This window comes from Ipomoea triloba, chromosome 14 (genome assembly GCF_003576645.1).
Source record: "Ipomoea triloba cultivar NCNSP0323 chromosome 14, ASM357664v1".
NCBI classification, from domain to species: Eukaryota; Viridiplantae; Streptophyta; class Magnoliopsida; order Solanales; family Convolvulaceae; genus Ipomoea; species Ipomoea triloba.
In genome coordinates, this window is record NC_044929.1 from 3,400,540 (window position 1) to 3,421,687 (window position 21,148).

Below are 21,148 nucleotides of genomic sequence, written 5' to 3' on the forward strand. Positions count from 1 at the left end.
GTTTCTCCCACACTGCGCACAAAGAGTTTCTTACTTTGAGAGGTTTCTCCCACACTGCCGACAAAGAGTTTCTTACTTTGAGAGGTTTCTCCCACACTGCCGACAGAGTGAAAGATGTAAATCATGGTAACTCAGCTAAACACAAAAACTAGACTTTTGCATACTGCGCACAAAGAGTTTCTTACTTTGAGAGGTTTCTCCCACACTGCGCACAAAGAGTTTCTTACTTTGAGAGGTTTCTCCCACACTGCCGACAAAGAGTTTCTTACTTTGAGAGGTTTCTCCCACACTGCCGACAGAGTGAAAGATGTAAATCATGGTAACTCAGCTAAACACAAAAACTAGACTTTTGCATACTGCGCACAAAGAGTTTCTTACTTTGAGAGGTTTCTCCCACACTGCGCACAAAGAGTTTCTTACTTTGAGAGGTTTCTCCCACACTGCCGACAAAGAGTTTCTTACTTTGAGAGGTTTCTCCCACACTGCCGCTGGTGAGACTTGATCCCTGGTCATTGTTGTCAAACCCACGAGGGCATCTTAAACTCAAATAAATATAGGAGTTGAGTGAACCTGACATTGAGGTGGCTCTAGGCTCTAGCCTCATTGACAAGTCAATTCAGAATTCACTCACCTCAGCAACCAACAATTCTTTAATGAGAGTATCTGAAAGTGACTTAACCTGGTAGTACCCTTCTTTCCCAAAACTAAGTGAGCTGTTCCAACTCCACTGAATTTAAACTTCACTACCTTGATCACAGCCTCAGTTCATCAGCTCACTCACAATTTCATCTTTTGCACTCATATTCAACTTTCACCCATCACAAACCAACTTAATTTCAACAAATCAACAACTCACAGTAAGTTGAATGGCTTTGCACGGCGAGGCGAGATTCAAAAGTCAGCAGCGGCAGGAAAATCCACTTTATCACAAATGCACATCCCACCTGCAGCTGCACTGCTTCAAATTGTAAAGCAACACTGGCTAAAAAAGACCAGGACAAAACTGCTGTCATCTGAATTATTTGACAGATTACACACACTATCACAAGTGCTTTTCATCTTCCTATTTCAGATCACACACGGCCACAGTGGGTCTGTCATGAAATTTCACATCAGATTAATCATCGGCACCTTTCATATTGCCCTTTGGAGTTTTCATGAAAATGATGTCCCACTGGATATATATGGGTAAAGCAGAGAATTCAATCTGCCGCAATTAGTTTCTGTCTAGCTGTCATTCATCCTTCTAGCCCATGTTATGCAGGTAACGGAAGATCAAAAAGCTTGAGGGAGAAAAAGAATGTTGAAAATGTAAAGCTGAATTTGCACAAGGGTTATTTTTAATTTACCAGCTAATAGAACTAGACTCAATATCTGAGCCCTTGCAACTTTCTATCACTACCAAAAATTAGATCCTGATATTAACCAAAAAAAAGTTACTCTACAACATTGGTTTTATGAAAGATGCAAGACCTCACCACTGGAAATGAATCTTCTGAGCATAAGCATTCAACCTCAAGCAGCACCAAAAAGTCTCCAATCGTTCACTTTGAAGGTGGAAACAGCAAGTTTAAAAACCTCAGCCATTGGCATACATCCAGCTTGTGCAGCAGGAACAGCTACACCAGCTCCGACTGTGCTTGCACTTTCGCTCAACGAGCTGCAATCCAAAAGATTAGAGCAAGTCAAACAAACATTTGCAAGCAGGACATCTACAAAGGGATAGATTAAACCCAGGTTGCAGATGAAGAAAGTAACCAGGCAGTAAAGGGAACTTCCTTACTTTATCACAATAGGCTCATATGCAGTGATTAGAATATCTGTAGTCACTTCCTTGAGACGCACATTTGCCAAATAGACCTGTATGACAAATATTTAGATGTCATTTTGCAGTTCACCCATTGCACCAACATGAAAAATAAACAAACTCACCTTGACCAAGTTTTGTGCCTCCCTCCCTTGTCTTCCCTTAGATATGGCCTGAGAATGAACATTGTTGCTAAGATATTTGAGAGGATTTCTGATCACATCATTGACTACAAAAATAGCACATATATATACACCAGGATAGGGAAGCAGATCCTAAATTAATTTCTACAATAGGACTACTCTAGGTAATTATGGTATAGAATGATAATCAACTATACAAAATATTTTACCTAGGAAATCAGTCAAGATTCTAGGACATTAACTCCTAAAATACACACAGTAATTATAGGAAATTAACAGCTCCTCTAATTGATTAGTTTCATTTCCTACACTCCCTCACAATTCCACAAACTAGGCGATATATGTTTATTAAACTAAGTATAGAACTTAGTTCAATGAAATTGGATATCTGTTGCTTGCTGCCAAGAGGGTACATAGTTTAGAGAAATCACATTACCTTCTATTTTCTCACTGATAATGTGCCTATCATTCCTATCAATCTCGACATGCTTTGTCCTATTGTGACAAACCAGCTTTTTGGCAATTGCAATAGCTGATGGGATATCACACATAATTTTAATAGGGCTAGCTGGGCAACCTAGGCTAGTTTACCTCCTTGTGGTTCTTTGCTGGCTAGGGTCACAAGGCAAGGTTTACCCAGTGCACACCCTTGGGTGGTGGCTCTGGGTAGTGTAATCCCATTTGCCTTTTGCTTAACTGAGGATATCCATTTACATCCCAGACTTCTTACCAGGTGGTAATGATGCTAGGACCCATGTGCCATTTTTCTAAAGTGCATTGTACCCCTCTAGAGTTGCTCTCTGCCATTCAGGGACCTTTGGTGCTTCATAAACTGAATTTGGAATCTTAATTTTATCCTAAGAAGTCACAAATGCAAGGAATTTCTGTGATAGGTTTGAGGAAATGTAATTGTGAAGAGGGTGCAGAGTATATGATCGAATACCTTTCTTTGAGCAATAGGCAAATCTAAATCAGGATAAAAACCGGTAACAGTGTAACACAATTCGTAATCCACTAATCGCTAGCCAATCCGCTAATAGCTAACCGTCAATCAATAATTGCCAATGAGATAATTTGTTATAAATTCAATGATTCAAAAAGAGCACTATGCCTCTTTGAAGAAGGTATCATATTTTATTTCACGGTAGCAGAAGACACATTTCATCTATAGAATCTTCATGCATAAGTTAATTTAGAATTCTCTACATCCATATTATAAAAATTCAAAGCATGACTCCAACTATTATATCAAATGTGTTACTATTGAGTGATCAAGTAAAAACCATCTATGGGGACAAGATATCAGTTCTCATTTATTCAGCATCTTTTGAGGAAACACAAAGGGTATGATATTTGTTTCTGCAAAGTGAGAACACAACAAACAGCTAAACATGATGGCATTAATTTTATTTTTCATTCTAACAAGAAGCAGCAACTAGAAGTGCATGTTAAAAGAGAAAAACATCAACTATAAATTATAGACTACATCTAACTGAGATCACTGCCAGGTTTATAGGTCTAATAATATCAGATTAAGGTAGATAAATAGATAAAGATAAAGACCAAGTGCAAGTTCATCATCTCACTACATTCTGTACATGCAAGGTTGGAACTTATAAATATTGACAGATAAACCTATATTTTGCATATATCCCACACACACACACACACACACACACACACACACACACACACACACACACACACACAAAAAAAATCAGATGTAGAGAGAACTAAAACTAAAAAAAGAAAAGATGACAATTCCTCTGCCCCATCCCAAAAGCATGTAGATGCAAAATGAATTTCATTAATCCTACAAGGGTCAACGGATATGGCTGATTAATCTGCCTAGACTGCTTGAGAAATGAGGGATACATAGTTCATGACTTCATGTAGAGACATACTAAAAAACATATAACAAATAAGCAAAGAATTAGAAAGAAGATGCATACACAATTTGAAATGTCTGCCCTATTTTCCTTACATGCAAATAAGAAATACATACCATTTGACCAACAGCAGTAGTAATGATGGCAGGCAAGGTCCGGAAGGACAGTCCAGGAGCCTCAACCACTCCTGACTGCTCGATTAACTGCACATGCAAGTAAAAGAAGATGTGAATATCTTGTAATACCTCATTAAAACATGAAGTTAATGAGAACTAAAAGTTTAAAATTAAACAATTTAAGTAGACAAAAGCAAAATGAAATACAGTAGAAATTCATGAAATTGGGTAACACAACTTAGATTGTTTTTTGTAAGGAATATCAAAGAACGGAGGGATACCATGCAAGGTACTAATAGAAATGAAACAAAAGCAGTTTGTCACACTAAAAAGCTATATCATCAATGGAATGCATAACCATTTTTTGTAGAATAGTCAACTTCATAGAACTCAACCTCACTCAGAAATTTGTTGAGTTATTTTGATCTTAAAACAAATAGCTTCCCAGCTCACCAAATAATTTCACATAAATGCATGAATATCTAGATTCTAGAGGCCATCAAAGTTGCCTACCCTGAGTACTTCTCTAGTACATATTTCAACTAAATGTTTAAGTTCCATCAGGCAAACTTCTAGGGTTCTGAAAGAGAGTGGAGATTAAGAGAGTTCCATTTTTCCAACTCTCCAAATCCCTGTCTTAAATTCTCTACACTATTTATTTCCTTGAGTGAAAAGAACAGAAATTTCCTATGCCCCCCAACACCCCCCAAAAATGGATCTGAATCTTTTAGCAATGACCATGGACCATTGGCCAGACAGGTGACACTTCACTACCCCACATATAGTAGTCATCTACTCATCTATCACTTGTATTTGCATTCAAAGTCCAGACATCAGAACTCCCTTAGTTCAACAAGTCATCAAAGTTATATGACATGTATTTTCTCAACATTTCATACCAATAAAAACTAAGCAGTAGCTCAATTGATTATCACATGAATTCAAAAGTTAGTTGTGAAAACTGCAGCATAGAACAGAATTCAACCATAAGAAAACCTGTAAACACAAAATTAAGAATTACAGTAGAAACAAAGAATTACCATGGTTCCCTCGGCGTCTTGCTCATTTGCAAGGTCCTGAAGAAACCAGGTGGCACTTCCATTATCCGCCACATCCTGTTTCAACTCGAGGAGCTCGAAAATCAAACTCTCATCCCGCGCAGGATCCACAAACACCTCCTACCATTCAGGACAACCAAAATTCACACCATATTACAGTAACAATCCAAAATCAGCATAGAAACACTAACAATTAACCGGTGCTTGAAATTTAAAACCAGCAGACCTGATGATCGGGAACTTGGCGCACATTACTAACGTCCTGAAATTCGAATTGAAGTATACACAAATTACAGCTTTGAAATCGAACAAAAAATTGAAGCCAAGTAGGTGAAATTAATGACAGGTAGGCGCAGACCTGGAAGCGGACAGGGAACGTAGAAGCGATGGCGCCACCAAAGAGTGGCCGCTCCGAGTACATATCTACAGCCATTTAGCCGGAAGAAGAGAACAATGATCGTCGACTAGGTCTAATCTTACAGAAAACAGCAATCACTAAAATGAGAAGCTCCCAGAAGATTCTGTGTTGTTCACAAATACTCCGTACTTTTCAGCGACGAAACTGTGCTTAGTATCAACGCTTTTCTTTTTTGAGTAGCTTCCCAACCAAGGAATCTGGTCTAAAAATTATTTCATCCGTTTCATTGTAGGTTTTTAATTAATTTTGTTTATTTTTATTCTTATGACTTTAGATTCATCCGTTAACTTTAAGTTTACAACTTTCATTGTTAGCATAAATACTGATATTGATCTTGTGGTCAGTGGTATCCGGTTTCGATTTAACATTCATGTGGATTCGTCTCCTTGTGCTTGAGAAAATAAAAACATAAATAGTGATGTACTTTGATTTTTTTTTTCCGACCACATGCTTAATAAAAACTCACCCAAAAAAAATTCCATAGAATTATTGAACTTTCTGGCCTACCAAACAGGCAAACACCCTCTAGAGAAAAAGTGCAAAGCATTCCTTTTTCATACAAAGGAGCACTTTTCTAAAAATTAATTACTCAATTAGTGATGCAAAATGACATATAGGATGTTCTAATACAAATATACTAAAACTTTTTTTTTTTTGTTGAAGAAATATACTAAAACTTTAAACTCTAAAATATGCACAATCTCATAAATTCATAAACTCATAAAGGAATGTATGGCTTTGGCCGTGCTGTGGAGTAAATAGCTAATATCCAGTCTACTTGCAAACATAAGGGGAAAACAAAACCAAACTAGGAAGAGCTTGTTAAGAATCAAACAATGGCTAAGACTTGGTGGTCAAAAGGCATAACTGTAGATAGATATTACATTGTAATAGAGTTAATACTACTCAAAAAAGGAAAGCTTGTTAAGTATAACCTATCCCGCGCAAAAAGACTAATAATAGTATCAAAGACTCAAAGAGACATTCAATCCACATGCTTTCATAAGTTAATTCCTTTTCTATTACTACAATTAGTCATGATGAACAAAACAAAGCATTGCTCTGTTCACATCCTTTCCTTTAAGAATAAAGATGGTAACTTTCTGTTAATCATAGGCTATTGCAATATCACCTCTTCCACTCTGGCCGAACCACCTTATCTGAAATTAAAAAACCAAAAGAAATGGATGTCACGGTGTGGCACTTTTTCAGCATACTATAGGATTATAGCATAAGTTATATGATTGATTAACACAACCTAAATAAATGAGTTAGTTAAGGCTGATAAGATGCTAGATGAGCTCTGCCATATGCACAATATGCCACTGAACTATTCAAGATATCAATTGACATAATACCATCATTTCTTCTTGCATGTTATGAAACAAATTCACTATTTTTTACAAATCGGCAAGAGAAAATGGCTCATGGATTAAGACTACAAACTAGCAAACATACTTACATACCCCTATGTTTAGCAAAGAAAAGTTGTCAAGCATAAACAGGACTTCACAATGAGACACCATAAAATCTAAGATAACAAAGGAAAAGCAGGATTCATCAACATAGAACTGCCTGCATGTCTTTATGTATGAGGTAGAGGTATATATATAAATAAATAAATAAATAAATAAATAAAAACTAACCTGAACCATCCCTGGAAAATGACAAAGATCTATCAATTTTAATTCCATCTCTGCCACATGCTTGGACCAGCCTCTGCTGTTGGGGTGATGAACTCATCTTCCCATTAGTTGAAGATGGCATAGAATAGCGTCTGGTTAGGGCATTGTTCTCCAATACTTCTTGCTCAAACCTGGGTGATGCCTGCTCCCTCACCTTAGCCCTAGCAGACTGAGTTGGAGCCATGTAGCTGGGTACCTTTCTTGCAGTACGCACACCTACATCTACATCATTCTTTAGAGATAATGAGGCTCTTCTCTGGCTATGCTTGATGTTCTCATCTTCATTCTGCACATGATTGTTGTTTACGCCTTTATCTGATGTTGTAATATCCTCATTCTTATCAGCAACTGGCTCAGGTTTAATTTTGGACGGCGGAGTGTCACAAAGCTCCGTAATCAATGCTAGATTTGATAGCTTTTCCGGAAGAGTTTCTACATCAGCAGGTTTTGTAGGTTCAATAGTTGGAGTTCTGTCACATCCTTCTGAAAGTTCAAGAGCCTCAGTACAAAATGACTTTGTAAGGTTTTGCCTTGAACCATTGGTATCACCAACCTGTGACTGAAGAGTTTCTTTATCAGCAGAAAGACTACACAACTCATTGACTGATGTCGCCATTGGTAATCCTTCAGGAAGTGTTTCTAAATCAGCAGGTTTCTCTGGTCCACAACATGGAGTATTGCCACCCTTCTCTGAAAGCTCAGGGGCAAGAGTGCTTGTTGATTTCTGAAGATTTTGCATTGAACTGTCAGTATCAACCTCTGACTTAACAGAACTTTCCAATATAGGTTTGGAGATCTTCTTCAGATTACGTTTAACCTTCTCAATCTCATTTCCTTGGTGCTCGGAAATAGATTTCAGAGAATGGTGTGGTATTTTCTTTGTGTTGCTTTTAAGCTTCTCAGACTCCACATTAGGATGACTTGATCCATTCTCAATCTTATCAGAACGCAATCTTCGCCCACTTTGGCTATGTATAGCTTGGTCTTTCTTACCTCCTTGGTCCTTTGAGTTAGAAATCTCTTTAGGCTGAGAATCTGCAACCCGAACTTGTAATACTGTCCACCGCATTAACCATTCATGAGCAGAGTTTGGCTCCCCTGGACCATGCTGAAGCTGAAGAGGCATTGCACTAGGTGATGAAGAAAGTAGCTGACATCAATGGAAAAAAAATTATCAAGCACTAGAAACTATATCGATTCAGATGACAAAAACACAGAAATACAGTTAAATAGTAATAGCTCTTCAATGCTAGAGTAAACACCATTATTGTGAAGGGAAGTGACTGCATTTTTTGTATCCAATATGAATTAGTCTATGATATCCATTATTCAACATCAAGAATATTGAAACCAACATTGTTTCTAGTAATGTATATTTTCTGAACAATGCTTAAAATGTTGCACCAGTTGTATGCCTACATTTATATAATAACTTAATTATTAGCATTTTGTGGTGCAACTGTGCAAGTAAACATCAAGAAGAAATGAATCCAGGAGTATTGAGTACAATGATATACCTTTTCAGTGAAAACATTCTTCAACAGCTGCTCTGGTGGAATAGGTGTCTTAGTTTTAGAATAACCTAGTGCCTTTAGCATACCAAAAGAGGAAAGGCACAATGAAAAACACAATTAAAGTCAGTCATCTTAGAACCGGATAGACAAGGCAAAGAAAAAGTGGAAACCACTCATTTGTTAATACTTAATACAACGAAACATGCAAGCTTCAATCGGAGGTTACCTGATTTCCCAGTGTTTGCTTTATGAGCACTCCACTTTCAACATTTGACTGCCTAACTAGTTGACCCCGTATGACTGCTTGAATCTTAACAATACCCAGAAGTGAATATAAGGTTGCAACAGCTTGCCTTCTGACCAAATGTCCACGAATCACTGCTTGAAGTTTTATGATGCCCTTGAGAGTTTGAAATTCTTGACGAGCCTTCAAAGAGGGAAGTAATCATTAGCATTACTAAAGGCACCAAAAAGATCTTTTACATTAGCTATAAATAAACGATCACATATACAATAAAGTCGAAAGATGATAAGACTATATACTAGTGAAATCAATATATTTTAATGAACAAGATTAGTTTAGTTATTGAAGTTTGTAAAAACCAACTAATTTGATCGAGTGGTACCCTGATTAAGTAGGGACATATTCTATAAAAGTTCTCACAATTACAAATCCTTAAAATAAGAGTTACCAGATAACCCCTAAAAGCGGCTTGTGCTTTTGTTGCAGCTTCCTCAAGCCTCAGCTTCTGAGAATCTTCAGGAAGAGAAAGAGTTGTTGCCCCACCTGCATCATCATCATGCTTTGTAGAAGTATTAACCACCTCATCACTGAGCGACTTTGCAGCCTCTCCTTTTTCAGAGTTTGGATCCTTTTCTATTTGTTTAACGTTATCAGGAAGAGGTTCCGGAATCAAAGGTGGGTCCACAGACAAGGTGGATGCTGGTTCCTTGGCAGAAACTAATGATCCTTTGTTCCTTGCAGATTTCTATGAATAAGGAGAGTACTGGAAATTAAAAACCAGAAGCTATTGGAAAACAAAATAAAAGATAGACAATATGTTGCATACTATCTATGATGAAATCACTGAGTAAGTAGCTTGTATTTAATTATGAAACAAGTTTTGTTATTAATAAAGTGCTCCAGTGCTCCTTAAAAAAATTAAATAGAAGAAGGAAAAAAATATGTGTAAATTTTGCGGAATGAACTTTAAATAGGAATATATGCAAGTTATTTACATATATATCATGTTATTAGGATGCCAACATAACATTTTGGCTTAATTAAGAAACAATGTATGAGCAGCTTACAAAACAGGATTTAAATGGAAAGTAAAAGGGATAGCATTCAATATGTGATAATTAAGACAAATCCACAATACGGTTCAAGTAAAGGATTTGCCTTACCATAATAAAATCACTCTCTAATGTAATGTATTATAGGTCCTATTCACCATTTGGACATCACATCGACTATAAGGGATTTGCCTTACCATATGAATCAAATTACTAAAAAGATCAATAATGGAAATAGAGCAATAAAAGCCATCCAACTTGAAGAAATATGATATCTAAAAAGAAGTAAAATAAATATAATCCCAAGCAACTTGAACTTACAACACCCAGAAAATGTTATCTATATCAAATCTTTTGCACCAAATGTGGTACTGCCTAATCCCTAATGTGACTTGGAATGTGTTTTCAAGTATTGGCTACTCAAGCCCGCATAGACAGCTCAATTGGTCATAAAGGTGAAGTTTGGGAAAAAAAAAAAAAAAAAAAAGCAAGGATCGAGTCACACAAGCCGCAATGTGGGAGCAACCTCTCAAAATAAGAGGCTCCTTAGTTGCAATAAGGAAAGGTCTAGCATCTATGTAGCTGAGTTATCATGATTTACATCCTCTCATGTGCTCTTTCAGGCCTTAGGTTAGGGATTCAACCTTTTGGGAAGAAAGTATTGGCTACTCAAGAATTAGCACACTCCATTATGAATAGCATTAAGATTTGGTGCAAACGATTTGTTCGAGTAGCTCTAAACTAAATAAACCTACGAGCAACTTCTCACCTTTGATGTACCAGATTTGGAACCTTTCTTCCCCAGAATGGATTTAAACCATTTCGCCGGAGATTTCCCCATCCTAACAACGTTATCCACTATTTTAAAACACGTTTCCTGCAATAAAAATTCTGTATTATGTAAACTCAATTAAAACTTAGGGTACTTTCGTGCTGAGCTAACAAAAACATAGTACGAACACAACATTATAACAATTTATGAATTTCATCTCTCCCGAAATCCAAACTACAGACTAAGGAGCTCCCAAAGAAGAAAGAGAATTTCAAAAAAAGAAATTGTGAGGTTTCAGAGATCTTAAAATGGTTGATAAAATAAATAACTATGTTTATGTGTGTGTGTGAGAGAGACGTACAGAGCGATGGTGAGCTCGGCATTTTCATCTTCGCTTCGTGAAGCACCGCAAAGTGGCAAGTGGCAACTATACTCTCTACTCTGAAACCCAACAACAGAAAATATTACTCCGTAATTGATATTTTTGTAGTTTTGTTCGAAAGTTTTGAAATTTTTCTCACAATATACCTTATGGGCTAATTTGAAGCTTATTTTTTCATAATAGTGTAATTTTTTTGTTGTTTTTTTTTAAGTGTGATTATGAAAAAAGAATATGCATATGAAGAAAAAAAATTACTTTTGCTTGGTGTAACACACCCAGCGAGGGTGTGACAACCACGCAAAGTTGTCACATGTGGTGTAATAGAGATGTAGATCCCACATCTCTAAAAAAATTTGAACTTGCATAATAAACTTGAAGCTTCGCTCTCTTGCACTGCTCTCTTGCACTTCTCTCCTCCATGTTGACAACTTTTGTTCTTAAAATCATGAACAATCCACATATGTGGATACTCTTAGTTTTACGGCCGCATTGGGTAAATATACAAATATTGAATGTTTACATTTAAATAAATATTTTGAAGTATATCAATGCATGATTATATAATAAAAGTTCATGTATAGGTAATTGAATGACAAATTTGTTGATTTAAATAGGTAATTCAAAGTATATGAATGCAAGATAATATAGGATATTCATTATAATTGTCACTAAAATAAATATTTTCAACTTTATAAAATCAATAGTCTAAATAAATATTACATTTGGTTTGAATTTGTCTGAGTTTTCTTAGTTCTCTTTTTGGTAGCATTGTCATTGTTTTTATCTTCACTATTTGTCATCTTATTTTTTTTGTTGATAATGTGTCCTTTGCGATTGAGTTACTAGTGGTAGCATAAATGACGTCGTCTTTTTCTTGTTGATAATGTGTCATTTGCAATTGAGTTACTAGTGGTAGCATAAATGACATCGTCATGCAATGAAATTATGGTGTAGGAAGTTGTGAATTTGTCTTATTGTTTATATGACTGAGATCTTAGTTGTACTATTAATTCTTGATCTTGCAAGCGTCTGTTGATATTTTGTCGTGGTAGTTTTTTTCCCTACATGTTTAAATGCGCAAATTATATGGTGAACCATGGTCCACAATGCATTGTGGACCATGATCATGGCTGATACTGCAGTTGTGTTGAACGGATACTGCAGTTGTGTTGAAAAGATACTGCAGTTGTGTTGAAAGGAAATTGCAGTTGCGTGGAACAGAGTACATTCATCCGTTCAACACAACTGCAGTATCCTTTCAACACAACTGCAGTATCCGTTCAACACAATTGCAATATCAGTTCAACACAACTGCAGTTCCAGACGGATGACACGGCCTCTTGTTCCGCGCAACTGCAGTTTCCTTTCAACACAATTGCAGTATCCGTTCAACACAACTGCAGTACCAGTTCCACACAACTGCAGTATCAGTCATGATCCATGACCATGGTCCATGGTATAACGACTGGTTTAAATGTGCCTCCTAAAGTTAGAGAGTTGCTCAGAATAACTCGTGGTCTATTTTCTTTTTCTTTTTTTTAAATGAAATAGAGGAAAAGGAAAATTGGAGAAGAAAATGATAAGGGACGAGTGGATGGCAAAGGGCCAAGGGTGAATGGTTGCAATATTGTATTTGGTATATGCACAATTGGAGTATGGTGTGAATCAGAACTCAGAAGGTACGGAAAAAGCCATGGTCACTGTTCTAAGTGGGTGCGGGTGCTTCATTTCTAACGCTAACAATATTTCGAATAACAGACCCAAGAATAGGTATAAAGTCGTGGGCCGCAACTCCATTTCTTTTACTTCAGTCAGTTCAGTGAAGCCCCAAACCAAAAGAGCACTCCGAATCGTGATTAGAGCTTCGACGGAACCTCACGCCGGCGTGATGGCCACTGAGAAAGGCGGAATCAAGGTCATCACCGACCCTCCGGAATCAAAACTCTCTGAGTTGGGAGTCAGATCTTGGCCCAAGTAACTCCATCTCACACACCCCCTTTTGCTCTTCGTTTTTTGAACTCTTTCTTTAATCTTGTCTTGTGTGGTTAATTCACACTGAATAAGTATATACGGAGTAAAATTCTTGCAAAATCTGTTTAATTTACTCACACAAGCCCACAACAGATTAAGAAAATGTTCTTTTTTCTAATCTGTGAACTGATAATACTCCATTTGTGTATGCACAATGTAATCAGATTCCTTTACAACACCCCACCATAACCTCTGCATCACTTGAGTATTGTTTTGTCTTGCTATCCCGACCTGATAATTAAATTTTTCATAATATTAAATTTGGTATTAGTATGCAAAATTTATATATTTAGAAACTGCATTAAAAGCACCTTTAAACACTCAAAAAAATCAAATTGAAAAAAATACTAAAGAAAATAAACAAATAAGAAAAAGTTGGTTCAACCAATATACAGTAAAATGAGATAGTACTATTTAGACTTGTTTGGCATATCTAGCTTAAAAAGCTAATATTTACTAGTTTATTTTGAAACTCTGTTTAGGGTAGTTTCAAAATAAGCTATTATTTAAGTTTTTTATGTTTTATATAACTTAGGTAGCTTTAAAATAAGTTATAATAGCTTTAAAATTAGTTATACCAAACATAGCCTTATTCTACTCGTTTTGCTTGATAGTTGATATTAATGAAATAAATGATTGCATTGAAGGCAACCTTTTGTCTGGACAATAATGTATTGTGGAAGTGGATTTGATTTGGTGTTTATTCCTCAGTATGAATAAGTATATTAGAATTTGTGTATATTTTAATTTGGGCTAATCTTGGGGCTGTTTGGTGACTTGGTCCCACCTCTAGTTTAAGTCATGGCAAGGTGTATGCAAGGACTAGTTTTTAGAGACTGCAACTTGAATATCCAGAACACCAAGAGAGAGCTTCTTTGTCAACTGCACATTTACTGTTTTCTGTTTTTTTTTTTTTTTTTTTAATAAATAATAATGGAATTCACTGTATGATCTTTTAGAACATTATTTCTCAAGAAAATGTATGACTTCAACTGTTAACATCTTGTCAGGTGACTACTTCAAAAATTCCATTCACGGTAAATTTAGGTTGTTTGAGGTTACTGTAAACCATTTAATTCTTCATAAAACTATAAATTACGCTTAGACTGTCAATAAAAGCCCTTGAGAAAACCTTTGTGATGAAAATTCTCTGTTTGCCTGCATGTTAGATTCTTGCCCGGACTAGCTAGGTTTAAGTGTTTAACGTATGAACCGTGAAATGTTACGGATGAACTTTAGCATAGTGAGGCCAGAACTGGCATGTATGATTTGCATGATTGCTCATTTGTTTAGATACAATATGAATTTCTCAATCAATAACTCTTGGTGATGCATTTTTATTTTGAAGTTGTGCCGTCTATCTCATTTTACTGTTACTCAAGGTTAGCTGGGTTGATATTTGAATCAACGAAGAAGGAAAGTTCTGTGAGCCCAATAATGCATTTTGGCCATGTTTGGTAGAGCTTATATCTTATTAAGCTACAAATAAGCTATAAACTTTGTTTGGTAAAACATGGCGAGCTTAAAATAATAGATTATTTTGAAACGCTACCCTAAATAGCATTTCAAAATAAGCTAGTAGCGCCAAACAGAGCCTTTGTGTAGCTAGAGCACTGAGTTGTGATGATTTATGTATATATATAGGTGGGGATGCCCTCCGAGCAAATTCCCATGGACATACTCTTCCAAGGAGACGTGCTATCTGCTGAAGGGGAAGGTGAAAGTGTACCCAGACGGAACAAATGAAGCTGTTGAAATTAAGGCGGGCGACCTGGTCGAGTTCCCAAAGGGCATGAGCTGCACTTGGGATGTATCTGAAGAGGTTGACAAACATTATAACTTTGAATGAACCTTTAGGTATTATCCCTCCCTCTCTACAAACGGGATTATTATTATTATTGTTATGTGTAATGAACACTTCACTCGCTATGATAATGAATCCAGTTTGAATTTCTGAACCCCTAAGAATTGTGGTTGGATTAGGTTTCTCTGGCAAAAGAGAAGCTGTTTCTTGGAGAAATGTGTCTGGCTTGATTGGCTTTATGCAATGGATGTTCATTGCATGAGCAACTAGTAGTAGTAGAAGAAGAGAATAGATGCCGGGACAGGCTTAACTCACTATTTCAATATGCATTATTTCAATATGCATTATTTGAGAGAAGAGATTAAGGTTTGGAACACCGCAACATTGGGCCTACTACCTTGTTTGTTGAGTCCTGAGTTACTGTGGTTTACATTCTTCCACGTATTCTTTCGGGTCAGGGTGTGGGTGTTCTTGAAGTTGGCGATTCAACTTTTTGGGAGAAGAAGAGAATAGATCAATAATGATATAATAAATTTTGTATATTAATATTAAACGTAATATTATGAAAAATTGGATTAAAAACAACTTCAATCAAGTCTTGTTAAACAAACCAAATACATAAAATGGGACGGAGAAAGTAATACTTATGCAAAAAATGTAATGCATATAAAAAATTCGAATCAGTGAGATGATCTCCAGATCATAGGAGATTTTGCCTTCAAAGAATCGTATAAGTGCAAACAAAAAAAAAAAAAAAAAAAAAAAAAAAAAAAAAAAAANAAAAAAAAAAAAAAAAAAAAGATAAAAAGACAAATAAGTAATAAGGTAAATTATAAAATACATCCGAGATAAAAATCCAATACTTCTATGTTGGATTTACTAAAGTAACTAGAGAGATCCAAATTAAAGATGGGCTGACTGGCTGAGGGATGATATCAGTGAAGCTGAAGGCAATACAAGGTATTACCCACTTTTGGCAGTATCGCTACCGAGTTTCGAACTTTGATTTTTTTTTTTTTGGTTAAATATTCTTTACTTAACCAATAAACTAAATTTGTGTGTACAGTCCTTCGTTATTCTAGGCATGCATAGCTTGAATTGGACTTTAAAAATTCCTTGTCCCAATATCACATTTTCTCACCCAGGACAGTGCAAGGCAATATCAATTTTTTTTTTTTCAAAATATTTAGGTGATTCCAGTTTCGGTGGAGTGATTCTAAACCTAGAGGACCCTGTCTCAAGAGCTACTGCAGAGGTATATTGTGAGTTGAGTAAGAGATTCAATCCACACCTTCCATCATCTCGATCTTTTTTCTATTTATATTTTCAATGGAATTTGAACTTCCACACGATTATTTTCACTCATAACATCAAATCAGACGATGAATCACTACGTTAAAGCCCGCGTAATATAACATTTTCTTACCATAATGATGATGTGATGAAAATTTGCAAAGTCAAGTACAACTAACACCTATGCTTAAATTATTCTTATCTTTTTCCTGTTCTTGGAGATTACACTTTGTCCCATTCAAGAAAAATTATTCCTGTGTGCTAAAATATCCATACAAAACAAGAGATTAGGTCGAACAATTACATCAAACAAATCCTGTCATGACAAAGCTAGGTTGCCTCTACATTTGCACCATAAAACTTTACCCAGAGCACATATGTACTTCTACCGACACAAACTCAAATCTTCATTATAAAAAAGTAAAACACAACAAAAATTTTAAAAGAACCATAACTAATCCGCCCTCACCCCCTTTATTACTTTTATCGATGATATCACATGTTATTGTCAAGTGTATTTACTTAAGAGCAAAGACAAAACTATAAAATAATAATAATAATAATAATAATAATAATAATAATAATAATAATAATAATAATCATTGTTTATAAAAATGAAATGGAAAATCAACTTAATTGTAAGATTAAAAGGGTTAGAAATGATCGGGATAGTGAATACGAAATAACTATTGGCGATTTCTATGTAAGCATTAGTATCGTACACGAGTATACGACACCTTATGCACCTCAATTTAATGGTGTTGCGAAACGTAAAAATCGCACATTGAAATATATGATAAATGTGGTGTTAATAAGTTTGGGCTTAACCCAAAATATGTGCGGTATGGTGAAGCTATTTGACAAGCGATTACTTTTTAGGTAAGATACCCTGCAAGGAATTTGATAAGACGCCTTACGAGTTGTGTCAATGTAGGAGGTCTTCCTACCAATACTTGAGAGTGTATGAGTGTCATACTATACCAAAGTGTTAGTGTCAACACCTAAGAAAATAAAAATATGTCCTAAGACCGTGAACTATACTTTTATTGGCTATGCACATAACAGTATTGTTTATTGGTTCTTGGTGCGAGCTCGAGTCTAGGTGTAAAAAATGAGATAGAATTGAAAAATCATTTGATCCAAATTTCCTAACTTACTTGCCAGAATATGAGTCTAATATTCTAACATGTTTATTTAAAAAAATGAACAAAATTTTTTAACATGTTTGTTAGAAAATGAGTCCCGAACATATGTATATATTATGACTTATACTAAGTAATGAAGTAGAAATATAGAGTATATCTACTTGAACTCGAACTGTATAGCATCACCGTTCACAAAGCTGGATACACTCATCAGTCATCACTGGAGTGGGACCCATGATATATTTGGCAAAGTGCAATAATGAATAAAATATCTAGTGGGCCAGCATCAGTCCCTTTTCTACCCAAAAGAGTAGCATAGTAACTGTGGATTTACAATTTCATTTAATGAACAATTGATTAGTTGTCTGTAACTTCATTTAGGTTTTTTCTTGGAAACAACTTAATTTAGGTTAGGTGAGGTACACTGTATTTAATCTCAGTACATTCAATGGGTTTTTTGTGTGATTTTTTAGGAATTTTTGTAGGTGTGAATAAAAAAAGAGAAAATGGCAGAGGAAAAAAATAACAAAATAAAAACAATATTGAATAAATTAAAAAAAAACAAAACAAAACAAAACAAAAATGTTGTGAAGAGCATTTACGCGTCCAGCAGGCATGTGAAAGCTGGGCGCATAGTTGCTCTTCACGCATGCAGGAGGATCTTGTTTTTAAAAAAATAATGGGAACCACTTTTTCTGAAAAAATTCAATATTTTTTTCTTATCTTTCTTATTTCTCTCACCTCCACCTAATGTCTAGCTTAAAATAGCGTGTAAAAACTCAACAAAATTTACTATTAGCGGCCATAGAAACACAACATTTTAAGGTGAAAAATTGAAATGACACTAGAGGTTTATATGAAAAAGTAATTAGCTCTCAAAATTTTAAAACATATAAATACATAATTAAATATATTAAATTTTCAATGTAATATAATCAAACTAAATAGTTGGTCATCTAAAGATTACTTGTAACTAGTAAAAGCAATAATGTCGCAATAAAAAAATTAAAATTTTAAAATTTTTAAAAAATAGAAAGAAAAGTCGAAAAAGATTTACAACCAACGACCATTATATTTTTTTTAAAAAAATTATTTTTTCTAATTTATTTTTATTAAAAATTGACACACCACCCTAATTTACCAGATAATTAACTTAATTGTAACAATTAAACAAGTTATCAATTTAATTGTATTAAATCGACAAGTTGATGTGTATAATCATGTATGTACATACATACATACACACATATCCCAAGGAGCCCATTTCACTTGGAGAGGTTGCCCCCACACTACCGCTAGTGAGACTCGATTCCTGGTTTTTCCTCTAACCAGTTGAACTGCCCATGTGTGCTGTGTGTGATCACTCTTGTGAGCATCAGTCCCTATCTAGGTGAAAACTAGGATTCTAGGAACCATCGAAGTCGTCTATTTGTAAGGATTTAACTAATTTGAAGCAATTAGAAAAAAAAATACAATGACATTTTTATAAATAACTTGAACTTTAAAGTGACTAAACAACACTATAGAGTACAATTAAGCAAAACTACGGGCCGGGATTCACTTGTTGATAAATCCTAAAACTCAATAAAAAGACTAACCCAAAGGTAAATCATAAATACTAAACTCTTAAACATTACAATGTGAACTCTAAATGCAATAAATTGTCACTTTCAATGCAACTAATGATATCGTTTGGTGCACGTACTTTATACTATTGATGGTGCAGTTTATATTGGATGCGCTCAATGGTGTGCATGTACTTTATACTATTGATGGTGCAGTTTATATTGGATGCGCTCTATGGTGCTACTGGTTGCACATAAATTTTGAGTTATCTATGAGAATACCATCATATTATTTCAATGTCTCTCAGCTTTAAAGCCATTACATCTTCTTAGATCGACAACTCTGATGGCTTCTTAATTCTCTCTTACGATCAATGCATATGTGTGTGTGTGTGTGCGCGCGTGTGTGAGGTTTCCATGAGTACAAGACTTCTTTTGTGAAGTGTAGACAAATACTAAGCATCGATCTAATAGATCTAATGATTGGAAAATAAAGAAAAATAAGGGAAAAAAAAGTCAGCGTCAATTTCATAAATATAAAATCTTCAAAATTGACCATGCGTTTTTTTCCCTTTATTTTCAAGCTATTAATCATCCTAGATGGACAACTTAGATTAGTCCACGTTTTTCACTTTGTGGTGCATTTACGCATATCTAATAGTGCAATCTGCACAACGGTACAAGAAAAGAGCGCTGCATTTGAACACACACACACACACACACATATAGTCCATTTCAAGTGTGCATCGGTGTTATCCATCATGTGAACTTATGAAATGTACTGTATACACCATTGAGATGTGAAATTGAACGATCGAGATCTACACCGTTGAGATGTGAGATTGAACGACCGAGATATGAAGAATGGTAGAATGGTGCATCTGGTGCAGTGGTGTAGTATTGTAATATTTACCAAGTTAAAATCATTATAAACTACAAGATCAGTGGTGCACAATGGTACACAGGTTCACATGTTAACAGAAATTTTCATTTGAATCTAATTCTATATATATATATATATATATATATATATATATATATATATATATATATATATTACACATAGTCAACGTCAAATATTACACACTTTAAAAAAAATGAAAGTGTTGGGAACTCGATATTACTTTGACTTTAACACCAAGATGACAAGGTCTAGTACAGAAACCCATGCATACCAATGGCCGCAAACCTACCACTACCAATTTAATTAATATGCCTTTGGCGTAACGCACCGCCATGGAGAATAGTGAATACCTTTTTCTTTGTGTTTTTTATTTTAAAATTTCCTGCGGATCCAATGTTACCCTTCACTCACATGGGCACATTCAAATGTTCAATTCCTCGAATTCCATGTGTCTTTATTAATTATGGATATGGATTCTCAATATATTTTAATCATTTCATATGATCTCCTTTCATTAATTCATAATGACATCCGATCCGTCTATCTATGTATCATAAGTTTATTTTATTCTTAATTTTTTGAAATTATATTAATATATTTATTTTTTTATTTTATTTTCAATTTTGATTTATTCAACTTTTAGCCTCAACTTGTCAATGCAAACATTTCCCTTTAAGTCCAAAATCAAACTTTTTAAACGTAGTAAATTAAGATTTGACAAAATTTTCACAAAGTAAGGTTATTTTGGACTAAAAATAGAATGCTTTTAAATGTCAAGAAATAAAAGTAAAACAAATAAAATTGATGATTAAAAGTGAAAATGTCATTACTCTAAAGTCTGAAAGTGAAATAAGTTTGTAGGTAAATGATACATATTACAAGCTAATAATTATGAATGAGGTAAATGATTATATCTGATACAATTTTTTTTGGGATGAGAAAAACATATAACTAGTCCTAATCGTGTGCATTAGGTAAACCCTTCTCTATTTGATAACATGCAGATACAATTTTTATTTTTATAAATGGACAATTTAACAATTCTTATAGATTGTTAAACATTTACTTCAGACATAAATTTCATTAAAACAACTACACTTTAGTTTTCTCAAAAAAAAAGAAAAGAAAACTACACTTTAGTTCATAAGCAAACACATTTATTATAGTGATGGTTGATGAACAATAATCCAAAAGTGATTATACTCAAAAGCATTTAGTGTATAATCACTTTTAGTCCTTAACTTTTCTTCAAAGTGGAGCTTTTAACTTGACATTAACTAAAATTGTACAATTACCATATTTTAACAAAAACCAAAAAAAAAAAAA

The 21,148-nt window shown here is 34.8% G+C and overlaps 3 protein-coding genes across 3 annotated transcripts; 1 reads left to right on the forward strand and 2 right to left on the reverse strand.

Annotated features, from left to right (window-relative positions):
- Window positions 1–1,284: 1,284 nt before the first annotated feature.
- On the reverse strand, window positions 1,285–5,621 carry LOC116003558 (ran guanine nucleotide release factor). The gene is made up of 7 exons (XM_031243453.1): window positions 5,372–5,621; window positions 5,240–5,275; window positions 4,996–5,133; window positions 3,956–4,042; window positions 1,933–1,980; window positions 1,784–1,860; window positions 1,285–1,660 (listed from the first exon to the last, which is right to left on the reverse strand). Exons 1-7 carry the CDS (start codon window positions 5,444–5,446, stop codon window positions 1,516–1,518), a joined length of 606 nt encoding a protein of 201 aa, XP_031099313.1. The 5' UTR covers window positions 5,447–5,621; the 3' UTR covers window positions 1,285–1,515.
- A 629-nt stretch (window positions 5,622–6,250) lies between these two features.
- On the reverse strand, window positions 6,251–11,179 carry LOC116003642 (protein IQ-DOMAIN 31-like). The gene is made up of 7 exons (XM_031243542.1): window positions 11,060–11,179; window positions 10,696–10,803; window positions 9,323–9,619; window positions 8,857–9,057; window positions 8,634–8,705; window positions 7,078–8,266; window positions 6,251–6,591 (listed from the first exon to the last, which is right to left on the reverse strand). The coding sequence occupies exons 2-7, from the start codon at window positions 10,765–10,767 to the stop codon at window positions 6,560–6,562; spliced, it is 1,863 nt and encodes a 620-aa protein (XP_031099402.1). The 5' UTR covers window positions 10,768–10,803; window positions 11,060–11,179; the 3' UTR covers window positions 6,251–6,559.
- Window positions 11,180–12,678: 1,499 nt separating this feature from the next.
- Window positions 12,679–15,076, forward strand: LOC116003669. Its single transcript, XM_031243572.1, has 2 exons — window positions 12,679–13,054; window positions 14,756–15,076. The coding sequence occupies exons 1-2, from the start codon at window positions 12,696–12,698 to the stop codon at window positions 14,958–14,960; spliced, it is 564 nt and encodes a 187-aa protein (XP_031099432.1). The 5' UTR covers window positions 12,679–12,695; the 3' UTR covers window positions 14,961–15,076.
- Window positions 15,077–21,148: the final 6,072 nt, after the last annotated feature.